At 37.9% G+C, this 20,228-nt stretch overlaps 1 protein-coding gene across 1 annotated transcript in view; it reads right to left on the minus strand.

The window, feature by feature from the left end:
* LOC104833000 (collagen alpha-1(XXVIII) chain-like) overlaps positions 1-19,496 on the minus strand; it is a 38,913-nt gene extending 19,417 nt beyond the window's left edge. Inside the window, exons 1-18 of the mRNA XM_010569459.1 lie at positions 19,340-19,496; positions 17,985-18,553; positions 16,293-16,313; positions 13,935-13,994; positions 12,705-12,758; positions 12,360-12,404; positions 11,500-11,526; positions 11,169-11,213; positions 10,476-10,520; positions 9,771-9,824; positions 8,427-8,495; positions 7,676-7,744; positions 5,677-5,745; positions 3,449-3,517; positions 2,941-3,009; positions 2,785-2,853; positions 1,560-1,628; positions 271-342 (exon numbers count right to left, since the gene is read on the minus strand). Coding sequence (XP_010567761.1) covers positions 271-342; positions 1,560-1,628; positions 2,785-2,853; positions 2,941-3,009; positions 3,449-3,517; positions 5,677-5,745; positions 7,676-7,744; positions 8,427-8,495; positions 9,771-9,824; positions 10,476-10,520; positions 11,169-11,213; positions 11,500-11,526; positions 12,360-12,404; positions 12,705-12,758; positions 13,935-13,994; positions 16,293-16,313; positions 17,985-18,553; positions 19,340-19,496 — 1,632 coding nt within the window. The remainder of the gene's footprint in view (positions 1-270; positions 343-1,559; positions 1,629-2,784; positions 2,854-2,940; positions 3,010-3,448; positions 3,518-5,676; positions 5,746-7,675; positions 7,745-8,426; positions 8,496-9,770; positions 9,825-10,475; positions 10,521-11,168; positions 11,214-11,499; positions 11,527-12,359; positions 12,405-12,704; positions 12,759-13,934; positions 13,995-16,292; positions 16,314-17,984; positions 18,554-19,339) is intronic.
* Positions 19,497-20,228: the final 732 nt, after the last annotated feature.

Raw genomic sequence — 20,228 nt, forward strand, 5'->3', positions numbered from 1 at the left:
CCTTCTGAGTTGCAGGGCATTTGGTGGATTAAAAAAAGCCAACAACTGTAAACAAGATAAAATGACACCACTACCACCACCCCCCGCCAAAAAAAAAAAAAAATTTTTCCCTAAAAAAAGTGTGTTTGAAAGAGAATTTTTCACTGAAAAATGTGCTACTTTTTCCCTTGTCCATGAACGCTCTCTCTTCTAGGTTTGGGTATCAGCACAGGGAGAACAGCAGGAATGCTTGGAGGGAAGCAGGTAGACTGCAGACAGAGATGAACCAACCTTTTGTCCAGGGGCTCCATCTTCTCCTGGAAGACCAGGCAGACCTGCCAGTCCTGAAGGGCCTGGCTCACCCTGACATCAATAAAAAGTAAGTCCTTCTATTAAATGCAGACTTGGTACTATTTCTCTGAATCAAGGAAATGTATTTTCAAAAGTTTACTCAACTGTATATGTATTTATAGCAAAAATTTATGCATATGAACCCAAATCTTGCCATTTTTTTATAAAGACAACTCTCATGTACCTGGAACTATCCTACTGTCTGATTGTTTGAACTGTGCATTTTATCTATGCGATTAATATTATTAGCTATTAATGCTCCACCTCATTCTTAAAAAATAATGCCATCATTTCATTAAGTGGCAGCATTTGAAGTAAAGATAGAGTTGACTGTGACATGATGATTGACACCTTGCTGGTGAATATCAGTGCAAATCTGTTAATGGCAGTGGAATTGGCATTGGCCAATTTATGTAAGGTTCAAGAGCCTGACCTGGTTTTAGATGAAATGGGATCATTTGGGGTCAAATGGGTTCATTCAGTATTACCATATTTTGTGAAATTAAAGAAAGAAACTGAACAATTTCATTCCTTTTCCAACCCCTGTCCCAAATCCCTGACAAACAAGAGCAAAACCAGGACAGCCCTGTACTTTTCCACTATCACAAAAGTACTTTTTCATCTGTTCCCATTTTTTATATTAATCTGGCTGTTAATGACATAGGGACTGGTTAATATCTTGGTCACTTTAGCACTAAAATAATCTGGTTACAGCTTCTTCTCTAAGCAAGCGTGCTTTCTGTCTAGTAGCACAGCTTATTTCCTGTATGAAGGTGTGAGGATGTAGCTGCTGCTCTATTTACATCCTATCTTGTGTGAAAAGGGAAGGAGCAGCACAATAACCACTGTTCAGTGCTTTTTTTCACCAGCTCTGGCTATAGCTTAGCTTACGCTGGCGACTGCAAGTTCTGGCAACTGTTTAATATTCTAGATGGTTTTCTGGACAGAACTGTAGGTGAGCTGTATGCAACAGTGACTTGAGCATAGGCCAGGCACGTGGAAATTTTCAGTCACAATAAATCTCATTACTTCTGTACAGAACTGGTACATTTAAAATGTTCCCATTTCTGGAGGTTACTGAAAGTCTGTGTTAAAAATTTTAAAGACTAAGAACCTAAATTTTATTTCTAGATCTGTTTTTAAGTGCCTACAGAAAGGATACTCAGGGAACACAAATTTAAAATCAGAATAAATTAATAAATTAAATAATTCCTCTATTAACGATGTACCTTAGAACCAGGTTCTCCAATACCTCTTTCTCCTGGCACTCCAGTCTCTCCTGGTAAGCCTTGTTCACCCTTAAGTAGAAATTATTTTTTAACAGTGTTATCATGGAAAAATATAAAAGCATGGTTTTGGTTGCTTATATTTAAAGGAAGATTAGTGTAATACTGTCTTTAGTATGATGAGTTAAACCCGTGGTCACAAAGATTGGGAATCTGCAGCACGTTTTGAGCTGTCACCAAAAAGTTGTTGGTAGAAATGATTAATGCTGTAAATCTATATGTGTCCCTGTGAATGTTTCCCACCAAAGTAGCTGGTATTTCAGGAGCATATCTGACATCCACAGACAATTCACCCTTCTCTTTCTTTTTACTAGTGGTAAAGCATATCCCTGCACAATCAGTTAAAATGTAATAGGTGATCTCTGATGCTGCAAAATACTTTACCTGGCATGGACCCTTGACCCAATTACACCTCTAGTTCCTTTATACTGTGCTTTAATAGCCTTCAGTCATTCAGAACTTTATTTGTCACCTCTTTCAGAAAGTCGTTTTAAATCTCCATTCCAAACACTTCAAGGGTGACATCTTTCATTAACAGTTCTGTATTTTGCAAATCAGTCAAGGCTAAATTATTCTGACAGTTTTCCTTCAGCAAAGGTAATCTTCATTTTACCTTGGACCATTCTTAACTGCTAGATACAGTAAATACACATAGTCAGGTGAGACAACAGGCAGCAGAAGTAACAAGACAGGCAGACAATCTGTAAGGTATGAATGTATTTTTCTGGAATGGAAACAGTACAGTGAGGATAAAAGATGATATTGAAATTTTGGTGTTCTTCTGTGTTAAGTGCGACTACTTTCTGGAATTGATTCACTGCAACTGCACCTGATATGATGAAACTGCAAGTTTAAGGCAGACAACCTGTTCTATGGAAATGTATCAGACAAAGTGCAGTTCATTGTCTGATGTGTAGTACCTCAAAGGTTCTGTCGTGAGCCAAGCCAAAACCTAAATAGATATCTATGGCATTGGTTTATCAAGGCTTTTCAGTGGAGTAGAATCTGCTGTAGAGTTTAATAATATTAATAAAGAAAATAATTTCCTGCAGCTATGTCAATACTTAGATTGGTGTTCAGCACTTTAACAAGCATAAGGATAGAGATAGACCAGGAAACATACCAGTAAAACCAGCAGAGTAGCTTTTACTTCAGAAAATTCCCTAACCTTTGGTCCAGGTAGTCCCTGTCCTGGTAGCCCTCTAGAGCCGGGTGGTCCTTTTGGGCCCTCCACTCCCTGAAAAGATTAGTTAAGTAATTATTAAAAATAAAATATTCTCTATACACATTTAAGTGTGGGGTAATGGGGATGTGAAAACTGCACCTTCTCTCCTTGAATTCCAATTCCAGGTAATCCAATTGGCCCAGGTAAACCAGGAGGACCAAATTCACCCTGGCGAACAAAGTACAATTGCTTAGTTGTGTAAAGGTACAGAAACAGTCTGGGACAGCGCCCGTGCTAGTACATGTTGACTTAACCTCTCTTGAAGTCAGTGAAGCTGGAGATCTGACCTTTTATCTTTCACATATGCATTTGTTCCCTGCTGGTTCAGTTGCAGACAACTGCTAGTCCCTTTTTACCTTTCTAAATCTCAACTTTCCCACAGAATCAGATGCTTTTTGTAACATTTCCTATTTTAATATGAAGAGATGTTATAATAGATTGGGAGAGTTTATTGGGCATAAATCTCCCCACAAAATACCTTATTATCCAGGGCCTACTGTGGGTTCCTTGCCTCATTACACCTTTTGTACTGAATATCAACTCTGTATTCCCTGTATTATGTGGATTTATTAGCACTTTGTTAATCCCTGGTCTATTTACTGCTCACCTTTTCACCTTTTATGCTGATGCCTGGAAGTCCACGAGGGCCTTTTGGTCCATCAAAACCACGGTCTCCCTACATGAAAAAATAATATATTGTTAACTGTAGAAACACACAGCTGTTCTCTCTGAAGTAACTAGAGACACTGTTTGCTCTGTCATCATGAAAACCAAAATGAGAAGAACCAGAAAGTAGCTCCTGGATCTGTTTTCCAGGATACCAAAGAGGTCATCTTTTCAAATGAGCTTGCTCTGCAGTTTGAAATTGCTGATGAAAGAGCTGAACAAGCTTCTTTTTACCTTTCTGCCCACCTTGATTGTTTAAGGTCCTGTCCTGCTTCCCCTCAAATCAATGGCAAAACCACAACTGACTTAAATGTCAGCAGGGCTGAGTAATGAGACTAACTGAAAGCTGAATTCTGCTTATTTGTCTCATGGGTTAATCTCATTAAAGTGTGGCAATGAGAATCTGGCTCTCATTAAGAATTTTGCCAGAATAAAGACCAGGCCAAACTGTATTGTAGAAGTCTATTTGTAAATGTCATTGTCTTTCTAGATGTTTACAAAACAGTAGTCTTGGGGAAAATGCAGGTTACTAATAGAGACACAAATATTGTGCTTTCTTGTACTTCTGTTAATAAAACATGTAGAGACAGATTGTTAGCTTATGTAAATTGTCACAGAATCACCCAAGGCAATAAAGTTATGCCCCAGACAGGTCTTTTCTCTCCCTAGTAACCAATTCCAAAGTAACCAGTTTCACTTTGACTGAAATACATTATGGGAATTTCTGTTTAAAATAACATTCTTTACTCCTGATGCTTTAGAACACCTGCCTTCATTTTCCTTGTTACTGAACTGTGAGCTTGTAGTAAAAATGTTCTGAAGAAAGCAATTGTAAATTTGCTTTAGATTAACAAATCACCTGTTTAAAACGTGTTTAAAATCAGACAGCTGACATACTTGGCAGCCATAAATAGGATTAGAGATACACATAGACTCTGTTGATACATGCGTGGCTCCAGGTCAGACTTGCCAGTAAAAAGTCGTACGTTTTTCATAGAATCAAGAGTTCCAATAGTGCTGGCAGAATTCCACTTCGATTATTTTATTCTGCCTATCTCAATTGCTCAATAGTTTTGGTTAGATTATGCATTCTTCTGTACTTTTTCCCACTGTGCATTGTTGCTGTGCTTTACTTATTAGTTGTAGTGTTTCTTCCCACATGAATTGGTATTGCAGTGGCAATGGAGTGATTTCTAAATGCATTTTCTTCAAATCGCTTTTTTGTTTGTTTTCATGCATGAGATCTGCTAAGCAAACACAAGCCATCAACAGTGAGGTTAGATAATTTATATAATTCATCATAAAATAGATACTGGATGTTTGAAGATACTACGTTGCTAGCAGCAGTCAGATTTAAACCTAGCTGACTACAGTATTGTGCTAAGCAAAAATTGTAAGATTTTTAGTAAAGAGACAGTTGGGCCCTGCATCTGCGAAACAATTTTTTATTGTTTTCCCAACCAAAATTGCCTTAGTGCATGCATAAAAATGAGTGAACCATTTAGCTCATGTACAAGCTGTGTCACTTTGTTAATGTAACCAAAGGTCAGAGTGACAACTCAGCCTGGGAGTTGGTTTTCAGCGAGCCACAAAAGGAGCTAGTAGTGGGTCTAGTGAGTCCATCCATGTAGGTGCAACTACTACTGTCATTACTTCCACTGGATCCGAAAATTAGTAACAGCAGCTTTCTTTTTCCACAAACTGAATTCAGACTTCTGCTAAAATGCATAAGCCAGTGGTTGAGGTGTTTAAGAAGCTTGGAAGCTCGTCTTTAGTGTCAACAAATGTCTCATATATAAGGATTTAGAAAAAAGCAACAACTAAAAGCTGCATTTTTCATCTAGGAATCAGTTTTATAATATTTTATTTAACGTCAGATGCTCGAGGCTGTTTTAAAATTATAGCTGGAATTCTTTCCAGGCACAGATCCCACAAATCAAGCGTCAGGTCAATTAAATATCGGCTTTATAGGCCCCAAAGGCTAGCTGTGCCTAGAAGTCATGTTTGGACCAACTGAATTCTATGAAAATATATTGGGTTAATTGATGCCAAATTTTAATATTAATTTACAAGCTATTTTCTCAGATTCCCATGTCTGCTATGGACTTGTTTTGGCATGCACTCATTTAATGGTGCTGCTCTAGTCTTAAAACCCTTCAACTGCTGTACCTTTGCTCCTGGAAGCCCTTCTCCTGGTGAACCTCTTTCTCCTTGAACACCTTGTGGTCCTTGAGGCCCCTGTTAACATAAGTTTAAAATGGCCTAGAATATGTATTAGTCACTCAAATCAACAGCAGCATGTTCTATGTCATTGTTGGTTTTAAGCACCTCTTTAAATGTTGGTGTAGTTATAACCTGTTAAAAATAATACAGTAATATGATATTCACAGTGAATAAATGATGAGCATTCTGGTCTGCAGCAATAACATGGCAGTTTTACTTTTCTAGTTACTTATGAATCACAGGTTATGTAGCTGAAATTCCTGTTCCTTATACTTTTGAAATCTTCACTCCCTAAACTTTAGTTTTGTTTACATATTGTTACTAATCCTTATTAACATATCAGTATAATCATGGGAGACGGGGAGAACCAGATTAAAGACCATGCAGAGTAGTACTGAAGAAGACGTAGCTGTAGAGAGATTTGACTCTAATGGGTGAAGAGAATAATAGCATGCCCTTCTCTCTTTGAAAGCAGATCTGATAGGAGCACAAGGGGCAAGTAACACAACTAAAACCTTTCACTAAATGCAAGTCCAAAACCTGTGCATATTGAGCGTGCTTCACAGTGTTTTCCCACATCTGGGGTGTTTTTCCTCTGATTTATTCCTTAAGATTACACACACATCGCAGAATGCTGGTAGATTTGGCTCTGCATAGCCTAAATATGCTTCTGCTTCTTCTGCACATAGCTTTAGGATTATGCCTAATTCTTAGGTAAAGATAATTACACTGCATTCAGCTGTAAAAAGAAAACTGTTCTGAAGCAAATACACTTTAAAGTAAATTTTACAAACACCTTCAGTACATTTTTTAAAATCAGAATCTCTTATACCAGTATAGCTGTTGTGGCTAACAATGATGCACATCACAGGCACCTCTTTACCCACAAAGTGGCTCTTTTCTCTGTGCTGTTACTGAAGAGACTCGGGAAGCATTACTGCCCCACTTTGACTGACTGTCATCACTGGCCTTATTAGTAATGCTCCTTTCTTTAGACTCTTCAGTGAGAACTAACTCCTCTCCAGTAATGTATTTTCAAGCAAGTTTGAGATCAGTAGGTTCAGTTACCAAACAATCTTTCTGTTTTTCATGGGAGCACCTCTTTTGAAATGATTATTACAAATCTTTCCTTGTCAATGGGGAAAAGTTAGTTGTGAAAAAAATGCACAAAATTTCCCTCATGGTTGCACTACAGGTCTTTCATCCAGGTGATGAGAAATGAATTTGAGTCTGCTGTATTGTAAATAGGTCAGTAAAAGGTGCTGTCTGACACTTTGGAAAAAAGTGACCATAAAATCGGCGTACTGATTTTCCGAATTACCACAAAAGGTCAAAAGGTTGAGTTTACAACTACCACCAGGCGGAAGGGAAGGAAAAGAAGGAAGAGACTTCAGAGCGTAACATACTATAAATTCTGAAAGTCAAACTTTTTTAATTTCTCCCTCTGTTATCTCCAGGAAAGGCAATACTGGTCAAATTGTTACCTGGGACCACTTATGCAATCTGAATGTCTTTATGGAGGTTGTTTAGGTATGACTGTTTCTAATGTTACAGTGGTTGAAATGGAGTCTCTCTCTCAAAGCCATGCTGATGTTAATGTTCTAATGATACTGAAAAGCAGTCAACTTTGAAGTTACCACATGTGGATTTGAATCTATCAGGGGACAGGTTTATTTAAATATTTATGTGGTTTTGCATAAGGTGTTATTTTTTCATAGCTGTTTTGGAGACTAAGATAATCAGAAAAGTTAAGGAATTGGAAACATTTCCAGTTTATTGAGGGAAATGAAAGTCAGACAATGTAGTATGTATGAGAGTGAGAACTAGTGGAAGAAAGAAAAGAGACAGTATCATTTAATACACTTATATTCCTTTTAACAGGGAAGCACTGAGAATTTTTCCTTTCTGTCCTGCTTCCCTGTCACCAGATAAAAAATAGACATACCATAAGTCCTGGCTCACCAACTCCTGGTGGGCCAACAGGGCCCGGTCTTCCTGTCAAACCGGTGTCACCCTTCAAACAAAGATGTATTTTGAAAATGCCTGATTTAGGTATTTGTATATGTGCAGCATATAACAGCTCGTCAGACATTCTGTGCTTGAAATAGTTGATGTAGGAGAATACAGGAATCGCAGAGAAAATCTGAGTGTCCTCAGAGTCATACAGCATGCAAGGCCCAAGAGACATTGAACTGGTGCAGTTTCACAGCACTAGGGGACAGCCTCAGTTCTGCGTTTGAGAGAACACAATGCTGAATCTAAACGGTTAATTATTCCCATCATATTCCTAGTATATTATGTATCACTTGCTGTCCTTTTCCAAGAAGTCAGTATTTCTATCACAGTGTTTCTGTTCTTTATGCCAGTCATCCAAACTAACAAGCCTGTTTTTCACAGGATAATCTTTGTTTAAGACTATGTATGTATTTTTACTCAGCCATACTGCTTGGATTGACTTACTTACATCAAGCATAAGAACTACTGTAAAAAAGTCCTTTAAAGTACATACTTAAAATGTACTTTTTTTTTTCCCCAAACAGTTTTGATCAACATACAAAATACCTTTCCAATACCATAAAAACAGCATTTGGGGGCCTGAAGTTTCTCATGTACCAGCAAGTATATTATCTCAGCTGTCTCGGTCTTCGTTCTTATCCTACAATACATGTAATACAGAAGATGAGAGATGCTTGTACCTTCGGACCTGGCAGTCCTATTCCAGTCTCTCCAGGCAAGCCAGGTGGCCCAGGGAGACCTCTTTCACCCTTTTCAAAGAATGAAAAAAGAAACAATTCTGCTTAAAAATTAGTGTCTAGGGAAATCAGTTTAACTCAGTTTGTAAGTTCATTTTTTGTATATCCTGAATTTCAGCCCATTGGAATTGTCTTACACAGTACTTCATCTGTTCACCCTTTCAATGCTTCAAAATTCCCTTTATTAAGAGCATAGATATTTCATGTAGAAAGTGATACCAGATTAAACAAAAGGAAAAATTTTTTGTTTCATGTTGGGTATAAGAGTTTTGACACCCAACTGCTCTGTGCCTCAGTGTTGGCCAGCAGGTGCTCTAAATATGGTGCAAAGGAGATATCAAGAGAGATATCAAAAGAGATAATGTCCTTAATGAAACTTATTTTCAAGTTTTTCTCCACAACAATATTCCTTTCAGTAGCTGAAGAACCCATTAGCCTTGGCTCAATTACTCAGTTTAAGGTTTTTCTGAGAAGAAAAGTGTAACTGTGGTCTCTCTTAATGAAGTTAAACCAGTTCCCATAATTGTCTATAATACCCAGTAATATTTGCATCTTCCATTAAACTGCTATGATGAAGATATCAAGTCATCACAGAACCACAGAATGAAGTAATCTCCAGTGGTATACCTGGAATTTACAATGGGGTAAGTGAAAAGTAAGCCTTAAGGATTTAATAAATGTAAATCATACGTTTTTCAAACAAACAAATAAAAAATATTAATGTTTACAGAGGGGACTGGATCTTGCAGTGAAGCACTGGGTGATTTCTGTGGCCCACCTTCAGGGGGCCCATTGCAAGACTGTGTCCTGAATTACATTCATCCTCGTGACTTTCAGATATCTTCTGCTGAGCATCATCAAACAGTGGGACTGCTAATTTTGAGCTATAGAATTCTTCTTGAGAATGTATGGTTTCAAGAGAAGAGTTTGAGATCCCAAACAGAATTCCTGCTTGGTACTTAGGGAAAAAATTAGTTTTAAATTGAAAACTGAAGAAATGCAATTCTACACTGCTGCTAAGTAATATTCTGTGATGCTGCCATATTTTAAGTGTTTGTGAGAAAAGACTGAAGTGTGATTTGGACCTGAATCCAATACAAAGAGCAAATGAAGACCTTCCTTAGGAACCTTGTAGAATACAAAGAGTCTATGATTTGCTAGCAACGTCATGTTAAACTGCATCCCCTACAAGAAGAGTATGGGGTATAAGGATAGAAGCATTATTGTTGTGAGGCTGTATTAATACCTTTTAGCATTAAGAAAGAGAAGAAATAATGCAGTTCTTGCCTTTGATCCTTGTAGGCCTTCAGGCCCTTGATCTCCAGACTGTCCTTGTGGACCCTATTAAAAGAGGAGTGGTTTTAATGAGATTTGTCAAGCTTTCAGAACAATGGCAGCTTGAAATACAATCTCTAGTTTGCTGTAGTCTGCATGAAAATAGGAGTTACAAACAGTCCAGAACTGAAGCTTTGCTTTCTGATGCATGTATAGATTCAGCTACTCAACTCAGTTGGAGCTAGCTCTGGTAATCGAGGGAGAGAATTTGGCTCTCCCTTTATTTGAATACAATTAAAGATAATCTGTAGTCAAGATTTACTGAAACATCTATGATGGGCTAAGCTTCATGGCCTTCAGTCCAAGAGTATTGGGACAAAAAGAGACTAAAGTGTTTCCATGTACTTCTGTGAAATGTGTGAGATTCTGTGATAATGAAATAGTTAAGATACTGAATGGGAAATGAGTGATTTTGGGTTTTGTGGAATTGTATTTGCTGTGGTCTTTGAGACTGAATGAATTATAAGGGTGATTTATTTGTCTAGACTGGTCCTCCAAATTCTTGTTAATTTTGCTGTTTAAGAAGATAGATTTTGGATGCCTTGAACTCAGTGACTCAAAGATTCCATGACAGTTGTGGTATGATATTATTTCAGAGCTTTGAATCACAGGGAACCAGGTATTGTTGTTTGTATAGTTTCTTTGGGTTTTTTTTACCTGTAACCCTCTCATTCCTCTGGGGCCTACTGGACCTTCAGGACCCTGAAAGGCAAGTGAAAAAAAGGATACATTCATTTGTACTTAGATTTGGTCAAAACCACTTTTAGATAACTTTTTACTAAGGTATCTTATTTAGGTATCTTTATGTTTAAAAAAAAAGGGGGGGGGCAAAAGAAGCTCAGCAGCCAGCAAGTATTGAATAAATATTTTTAAAATGGACTGTGGTAATCAGAATACAGAGTAGGAATGAACAGAGTTAATTATCAAGGACCGGTAATCCAAGATTAAACTCTGTTTCTTTCATTTAAAATATTCATAGCAATTATACACCAAATTGTGAAGATCAATGTTAGAAACCTTGATTTCATTTTCACCTCTCATTCCCTTTGCTTACTACTTCAAGCCTTCTGCCTCTGTTAAAGTCAGGTAGAGTTTTAACATTGTTATAAACAGGCTTAGGCATGGGCTTTAAGAGGAATCACATGAAAATATAGAAGGAGCTGAGAAAGTTACTGCAAATGGTATCCTTGCTCACTTCATTTTTTAAAACTGTCAGTTGTTAATTTCCCTCAGCCTTAGAATTAATATTTGCCTTAAATCTGTCACCACAGTTGTTATTCAGGGAACTGTAGGGTTTTTTTGTACTTTAACTGTGTTTCCTGAAAGCATAACAACTTTGTGGCTACTTACTCTGTCTCCTTTTGTCCCTGGGATTCCACATTCACCTCTTTCACCCTGGAAAGGAACAGGAATAAATATTTATGAGGTATATTGAGCATATAATCCTTATTCTTTGGGTGCTTTAGTTGAAAACCTAAATGTTATTCATGACATATTATAGTAATTGTGCTGTAAGTTCATTGGAGAAGGGACACATCTTCTATTAGAGCTTGTGCAGCAGCTGGTAAGATGATGTTATTGTTAATTACTAATATTTATAAGAAATATGGCACTATACATAATAAGTAATAATAACATAAAATATCTATATGTAAGCAGAAGTTCAGACTAAAAGTAGTACCTTCTCTCCTTTATATCCAGATTTCCCCTGGAAAAATATAAAAGCAAAGCAGGTTGTGAGGATATATAACCCAAATGTAAGAATGTGAGTATTGGTGCTATTAACATTCTACTTTCTCTAGAAAAAGAGCATTTCAGGTTATAATGAACAATTAGGTAGAAAAGGTGATCTCTGATAAACATGGCAATTTGACTCTAAATACTGCATCTACTGGTCATGACAGATGCTGCTGCATGTGTGAACAAATCTTATGAAAGTAATTTTAGACTGGGATTTTGATGACTGTAAAAGCACATCAACTAGAGTTCATATTTCTATCTTAGAAACATGCTAAAATAAGAAAGCAAGAAAAAAGTCACTAATTAAAAAGGATGGTCTGAATAAATAAGAAAATATAAAGTAGAGTGATTCATATGTGAATGAATTCAGAGTTAAGCACTAAGAGGCTGGTCCTACAGTTACTTCCTATATGTATTTCATTCAACTTTTTCATTGCTATTACACACTGGATCCTTTATTTGCCAAATGAATAAATTTAAACTGACCCATAAAGATGCAAGCAGAGTGTCAATTTCTGTAATGTTCTTGGGTTATCATATCAGAACTTTTCACACTTTTTAGAAGGGACTATGTATTATTATAGAGTATTTTCTAGATCACTCTTGTAAGAAGGAATTATTCCCTTTCTTTAAGCAATGACAATGTTTTTAGTTCTTCTAGTGTTAATGAATCATTAAACCAGAATTGAAATTTGCTATTCTAATCACACAAAAAAAAGGTAAAAAAAAAAAAAAAAAAGTGCTGTTTTGCGTTGGAGGAATGCTGCTTACTGGAGAAGAAGGAAAAAAAATTTTTTTTACCTCTATTCCATCTCGTCCTGGGATTCCATTAAGACCTGGCTCCCCCTGTGAATAATCCAACATCAAGATCAGTGAAATCAGGATAAGATAGTACTGTCCTGATTATCTGAGTAGATATCTCAATGCAATACAGGAAGCATACCAACTCCCTTTTTTTACACTCTGATGATTTTATATGTTAGATATAAGATTTTAGTTTGTAAAGAATCTTAGTCTTTACTACAGCAAAGGGGGTAGATGAGGTTTAAGAAATTCACAGGTGGAGCATACACGGGCACTATTAGGATAGTCTTTCATATTAATGAAGTACCAAATCTTTCTCCTAAATCTCAAAAATCACATCACCTTTGCTCCTTTCAGGCCTGGAGCTCCATCATCCCCAGTGCGACCCTTCTTACCCTGAAAACAACAAAATAAAATTCTTATAGTATATGTTAGTCAAATGATTTTATTTTACAATATATACAGTATTTTAAAAAATATTTATGATATTTGCTTCCTATAGACTTATTTTTAAAAATCTCTGCATTTACCATAACCTTGAAGTTGAATTTCTGGGAGCAGCAGGACCAACTCAATAGGCAGCCATTTTCCCCTTGTCTTTGTTGTAAACAAAAATTGTTCAGATCTCCTCTGAAGAAAAGAGGTGATCAGATGTCTTTGTAGCTACCCAGCTTGCCAAGTGAGTGTTTTGTTTTCTTTTGAACTCTTAGAGGTGCATGCTTTTGTTTAAGAGGTACTTGCACTCTCCAAGTAAAGACATGGAATAATAACCCAAACAAAACTACTGTTTGCACACAAGAGGCTACATTTTCAATTAAAGTGTGCTGTACTGTGCAAGATAAAACTGGTGTGTATTTCTGTTTATGTAGGTATACAGGTCAAAAGGATGAGGATGGGCAGATCTCTAGGGTTCTGTTTCAAACTCTGACACTGTCCCTTCACTTTCAGCAAGGGCTATAAGGTACTGTGGTGCTTTAGTTCAATGTTAGGGATATAATATCATTCAACTCTGAGAGTTCTTTTTGAAACATAAACCCTGCAGTTCAAACCTTGTATGAAGCAATCTCCTAGATTTGCTCAGGGGTTCTGGTTGTAAGACTATTCTGAAAGAAGTCCAGCCTATTTTACCCGCTTTACAAGTCTCTTGTCTCAATTGTTCCTAATGCTTCAGCTTCTTGCTCTCTCTCTTGCTTTCAGAGAGCTTTCCAGATATTAATGTTTCATTTGGGGCTGGTTAGATCCACCTGGTCTGGTTGTCTGATTGTAACAAGTGAATTATTGTTACACACAGGAAAGTTGCTTCCTTTTAAACTGCTGTGGCTAAAAGAAGAGCCTCACCACATCACACTGTTCTTTTTTTCAGAGGGAGTGTCTCAGGGCATTCTCAGGTCTCTCTGTGCATTTCCTACTGATGTGACATTTCCATGCAATGTAACTATGGAGGACTATGTATTGAACCTTGAAATTTTGTTGTCTCAGGATTTGGGTTCAAATAATTTCCTAAAAAATTTCCAACAATGAAATCTTGATTTATACTGTGTATCAGTTATTTAAGAAATGACAGCTACTTACAGCAGGGCCAGGAAGGCCTCTTTCCCCCTTCTCACAGTTACATGAGGCGGCCTGGGGACACTTTGAATGAAAATAGTCCAAATCAGTACATTTTAATAGAAGAAACAGAAAACACATGAACATTGCTTTTAAGTTACTGGTATGGCTAGTCTGAGTACACTAGTAATTACCAGAATCCAGTTATATTTACATGTTTTACAGAAATCTATTAACTGTCAGTTTACCACTCATCAGGAATGTGGCCTCCTACACTCCGTCCAAAAATCCGTATCAGTCCTACTCATGAAATATCAATCATCTCGATAAAGGGTTTACCTCCAAACTTTTCACAAGGTCAGTTTATTGGTATGCTGTGTCTATGATTGCAGATTTATTTTGATTACTAGTCACTGTAGAGATAGCCAAGACAATGGGGTAAGAAAACATCTTACATCCTTTTTCCACTTTACTCCACTATAGGTAGGATAGATCATTGTTTAGCTCTAGCTTGATCTATAAACAAAACATGTTATGGATATATACTTTTATCTAGTTAATGCAATTCATTATAATAGTTTCTAATCTTTCTTCCATCATCTCTACCGTCATGTGTCACAGTCAGACATCATTATAGTATGTAGTTATGTGATTTCTAGGATCTTTTTTAAACTTTAAAACCATTACATAATATGGAAGTATACAGATTCTGGGGTTATTTTTGGAGGAGGAATAAGGAATGTTGTTTTTATTTTTGGTTTTACTATGTATTAAACAACCACTCAGCTTGGAGATGTCTAGAAGTGAAAGGTTTAAATATCATTCTTATCTGAATATCCCAATTAGCAACAATATGTTTTTCCAAGGATACCATTGAATGTCTTACTACTTCAGGATTTACTCTGACAGAGAAAATCAACATGCCAGTGGAAATCTGGTCAGGCTGGATCAATGGGCTGAGGCCAATCATACGAGGTTCAACAAGGCCAAGTGCTGGGTCCTGCACTTCGGTCACAGCAACCCCATGCAGTGCTACAGGCTTGGGGAAGAGTGGCTGGAAAACTGCCCAGCAGAAAAAGACCTGGGGGTCTGGTTGACAGCCGGCTGAATATGAGCCAGCAGTGTGCCCAGGTGGCCAAGAAGGCCAGCGGCATCCTGGCCTGCATCAGAAATAGCGTGGCCAGCAGGAGCAGGGAAGGGATTGTTCCCCTGTACTGGGCACTGGTGAGGCTGCACCTCGAGTCCTGTGTTCAGTTTTGGGCCCCTCACTACAGGAAAGACATTGAGGTGCTGGAGCGTGTCCAGAGAAGGGCAACCAAGTTGGTGAGGGGCCTGGAGCACAAGTCTTATGAGGAGCAGCTGAGGGAACTGGGGCTGTTTAGTCTGGAGAAGAAGAGGCTGAGGGGAGACCTTATCGCTCCCTACAACTACCTGAAAGGAGGTTGTAGTGAGGTGGGTGCTGGTCTCTTCTATCAAGTAACAAGTGATAGGACGAGAGGAAATGGCCTCAGGTTGCAACAGGGGAGGTTTAGATTGGATATTAGGAAAAATTTCTTTACTGAAAGGGTTGTCAGGTATTGGAACAGGCTGCCCAGGGAAGTGGTTGAATCACCATTCCTGGAGGTATTCAAAAAGTGCATAGACAAGGTACTTCAGGACATGGTTTAGTGGGCATGGTTGACGGTTGGACTCGATGATCTTGAAGGTCTTTTCCAATCTAAATGATTCTATGATTCTATTCTATGATTCTATGAAATGAGTGAAAAATAAAATGCTTCAAGTTTGGCAAACACTCACAGTATTTAGCAGTTTCCTTGAGCTGCTCATCAGAATAGTCTTTGCCTGCGATAACTGTACCTTAAGTAGGACTAACATCTTTAAAAGGAAAGCTAACTTTATTCCCTTCAAAATGGCAGCCAGACCTACCAATGCCTGCAGTCAGGGTGACACAGTGTGGACAAACTGGAAAAGTGCAATGGTGGAGCTTTGTTCGAGTTCCTTCCCTTTTTTTATCCCTATTACATAGGAAGAGCATTAAGGGCTAGAACTGCACCACATTCAGGTCTGTGTCATGTTTTCTTATCCACTGAGTCTGTTGGATGGTGTGCCGAGACGTATCAGCAAATTCTTCCTAACATGAATACTCACACATTGTTATTTTTCAACTTTGAAAATGAGGAGGGAAAGTAAATGACATTAGGATAGCAAATTAAAGCTCTGTCCTGCAAATACAAACGCATGTTTTACTTGAAGGCAATCCCATTAGATTCAATATTTAACCAACTTCCTGAGTTATCACTTTTCTTGAATTATGTTTCCATGTAATTGTAAATGTCTATATTAAGCAGTAGTTCTGTACAGGAAAAAAAAAAAAAAACTTACCGCTTCTTCAGACAGATCTTTCTGTAAAGACAGATATTCAAAACAACATTAGAAACTTAAACTCATAATCCAGCTCTACAGGAAGGACACTGAAAAATGTTAAAATAAATTGCTTCAGCAGCTATTAATTAAATTATGCAATTAAAATATTAACTAACATTAATTAAGCTTTAATTTCTGAGAAACATTCTAGCAATCTTTCCATTCTAAAAAATAATTTAAATAATTTCAATTCCTATTATAGATTGTTGACTGCACAAATCACTGACTCTCCTTGTCCAGCCATAATTTGCTAAAATTACAATGGTAAACAGACCTAAAACAACACAGTTAGCTAGGTATATGGGAATGATGCACCCAGAAACTACACTGTTTCCAAAATGCTCTCTAGTAGGAGTGAATGATACATGCTCTACACTTGAAAAAATCGGCTTTTCTACGCATACTGTTAGGCACACACAAAATGAGAACAGTAAGAACACCCTAGAAAAGATTTTGACAGTGATCACATGAAGTTATCATCATCAAATTAGCTCCATTATTTTTTAGAAGATCTCTACAGCTGAAACATCTACATACAATGCATTTCTCCCACTTTTCACAACTGATGTAATCTCTTGGCAGGACATAAATGTGTCGATGAGCAACAATGCAATACACATCTCTAAAATTCACATGTATGCACATATAATTATGCCAAAGCCATTATTTGAGCCAGAGAGCAGCCATGTTCTCAGAAGAAGGTACCTGAGGATGGCTGCCTGTTTGGAACAGGTAAAATACAATGTGCTTAGTCACTTGAGAGGTGGTTGCTGTGATACAGAAAGGAAGGGTAATACCAGAGAAAAGGGGAGGGGTGATATGCAGGGAAAACAATGCAGAGTGGCAGGCTGTTGAAGTGAAGGACAGACAGGAAGGCCAGCTTGTGTACATGCTCTAGGCCTGTATAAAATCACTTAGGTGTCAGTTTTACTGCAGAAGTCTCCTGGTTGTTATTCATATTTCTATTTTATATCTATGTGCATGCTCAGATCAGAACTTCATCCACAGCTTGTGTCACCAGATTTATAGGCTAGAGGATGGCTCTATTCTCCATACTTACCAGGGAATGTTTTTTATAAATTCAGTTCACATGCCGAAAAGAGGCACCCAGGCAAAACTTCAAGCTCAATTTACACATTTCTTCTTGATTATGTTGTAGGTTTTCCATGGAAATTTAAAGATGTCTATGGCCAAGTTCAGATTTTATCTAAATTGACATATCTCCATTAAGGTCTAAAATTTATTTTCGCTTCTGCAAGAGCTGCATCTTTTTTGGTACAAAAGGCAATCTCACATTCCTACTTGCTACAGAAGAAAGCACTAGGATGTCAAAAATTGGTTGTTTTTTTTAAGAAAGGAGGTTTAAAATACCTTTCTTAGGAGGAAAAACAGAGATAAAAATAACTTCACAACAAGTCTCTTTAAGTCTAATTCAGTTTCCAACTTCAAATATTTTAGCTGGCAAGATCTGAATGGTGGGGAGAGAAAGGAAACCTGTACTTTGGCACAGTGGTCTTATTAATAAGTGGCCCACTTTAGCATGTGAAAAGTACAGTTTTTGTCAATAGCATAAATGTTTCAAAATATTGGAAATAAGACCATTTTTTACATATGTTCCTATAATTATTTCAAATTCTTTCTCATACATACCATTTCTTTGAGAACCTTCTCCACAGTTTCTTTCTCCTGGAGGTTGAAAACGAACCTGGATGCTGGGACACTGGCCAGGAGCCGGAGCTTGGCAGCATTACTAACCTCCTCAGCCACTCTGGTCATTCCCATTGTGAAAAATACAATTCCTTGGTGTTTAGCATCAGCTGTAGCTGCAAAAATATCTGGGTTTCTTGGGTGGTCCACTCCATCAGTGAAGAGCACAGCTACTTTCACACTACCCAGAGTCCCTTCAGTCATATAGAGTTGTGTGAGGTTAGTTATAGCGTAAGTTGTGTAGGTGCCATGACCTATGTAGGTTATGGGAGCAATGTGGGATTTGAATGCTTCAGGACCTTTCCAGTCATGGAAAGTTTGCTCTATGAAAACAGTGCTGCTGTACTGAAGTAACGCCATCCTCCAGCTAAGGGTACGTCCAGAACTAAGCTGCAGACTTTTCATTCTGTCTACTGTTGCCAGTACAAATTTTTTCTGCTGTTCATGATTATAGTCCTTAGCACTTTCAGAGCTGTCCAGTAAAAAAGCAATTTCCAGAATGCAGTCTTCATCTAGAATAAATAGGTAGGTAGGTGAGTGGAGTGATTTCATACTAAATCTCATTCTACCCTTACCCTTAAATGTATTTTAGGCTTTAAAAGTGGGAGTGCAAATGTGGAATTTTTTGAAAACATCTGTGATCACAAGTGTGAGATCCTCATGAAGATAGAGCATATAGAGGCTGAGGAATTTGCTCCAGAACAGATGCCCCAAGGAATAGGAGACTGAAGGTGAGGTAATGTCATGTAGTATGAAATGAGGAATGTTGTACTGGTTTTATACATTCATTCTGTCCTCTTGCCTGGTATTTCACTGAATATCCTACCAGGATGGGGACTGGGAAGGTGGAAGTCATCTACAGGAAAATAACTCTTACTGAATAAGACACTGGAATATGATCTGACAGAGCTAGATTTTGTCCCTGGTACTGACACTCACATCCAGTGACATAAAAGTTTCCAAAAGCAGGATCTGCAGAGTATTAATTTTCTGAACTACTGATAACAGTAATTCTTTAGAAATACAGTTATATGGGCTATTATTCTTGTGACAGTAACAAGCCATATCATAAAAAAGCCAAGAATTAATCTCCTTTTCTGAAATACACAAAAGGGGAGGGAAAAGATGGGAGTAAAAAGATAAAAGTGCAAAAATAAGGCATGTGAAAATGTAGGATGAGGCAAGCCTGGCTGATTATAAGCAATATCTTAGAGGGCAAGTTAGCCATGTAGTCCAGAATCCAAATAAATGAATCAGGGCAAAACCCCCCACACCTGTTTTAAAATGACAATATTCACCTTGATCACTTGGGCTGGGATATTTTTCTACAGTATTTGAAAGAATGTGTTTAGGTTTTTGTCTTCTCAATCCATATCTTTTTTCTTCCCTGAGATTTTCTGCTAAAAACTCATGGTGTTCAAGTATCCACAAAAGCCACCAGAATCTGAAGAACATCATTTGTTTGTTTTCTGTTTCCTAAACAACACAAATAATAATACAGAAGTACAGCAGCATGACAACAATAAAACATTATTCAATTTTGCTTCAACAGGTTGCTTAGCAGGTTGTATTTTAAAATGCAGTCCCTAAAAATGAGCTGGTTTTATTTTCTTTTGGTAAGATCTCCTCCAAAATATGTAACAAATAATAAACAGAGGCATACTGGAGTGATTTTCAAGCATAGTGCGTATGGTTCTAGCACATGACAAACTGGAGACAGACATTTTACAAACATACTTCAGTTCTCTCTCACTGCCTGGTAGTGTTTGTACAACCAGCACTTCTTAACCTTGGCTATGTAGATGCAGCGTCAATCCCAAGTGTAACTCATAGGGGTGTTTTTTTTAAACCCGCTTTTTCCAGAGCTGGCATGGAGAAAAGGAGGTACAGAGGCAGACCCGAGTTTTCTCCTGTTCTCTTTACTTAAGAACAGAGGGTCCTGCATACTCCTTGCTATCAGAGGCCCCCGGTCCTCAGCAGTCCTACAGAGGAACAGTCATGGCCTGAGGGTGCTGTCTAGGCAAGAATGTACCTGCTGCGCAACCCTCAGGACATGTGGGCCCAGACTGCTGAGCCCAGGCTCGATTGTGACCTATTGATAGGACTTTTCCCCTCTGCAGGGACCGGAGCTGTTTGTCCTGGGCTCCCAGACACACCCGGAGCTTGCAGGCTGCTGCCTGCCCCACT

The sequence above is a fragment of the Haliaeetus leucocephalus genome, unplaced genomic scaffold (assembly GCF_000737465.1).
Source record: "Haliaeetus leucocephalus isolate CR32 unplaced genomic scaffold, Haliaeetus_leucocephalus-4.0 Scaffold1, whole genome shotgun sequence".
Taxonomy (NCBI): Eukaryota; Metazoa; Chordata; class Aves; order Accipitriformes; family Accipitridae; genus Haliaeetus; species Haliaeetus leucocephalus.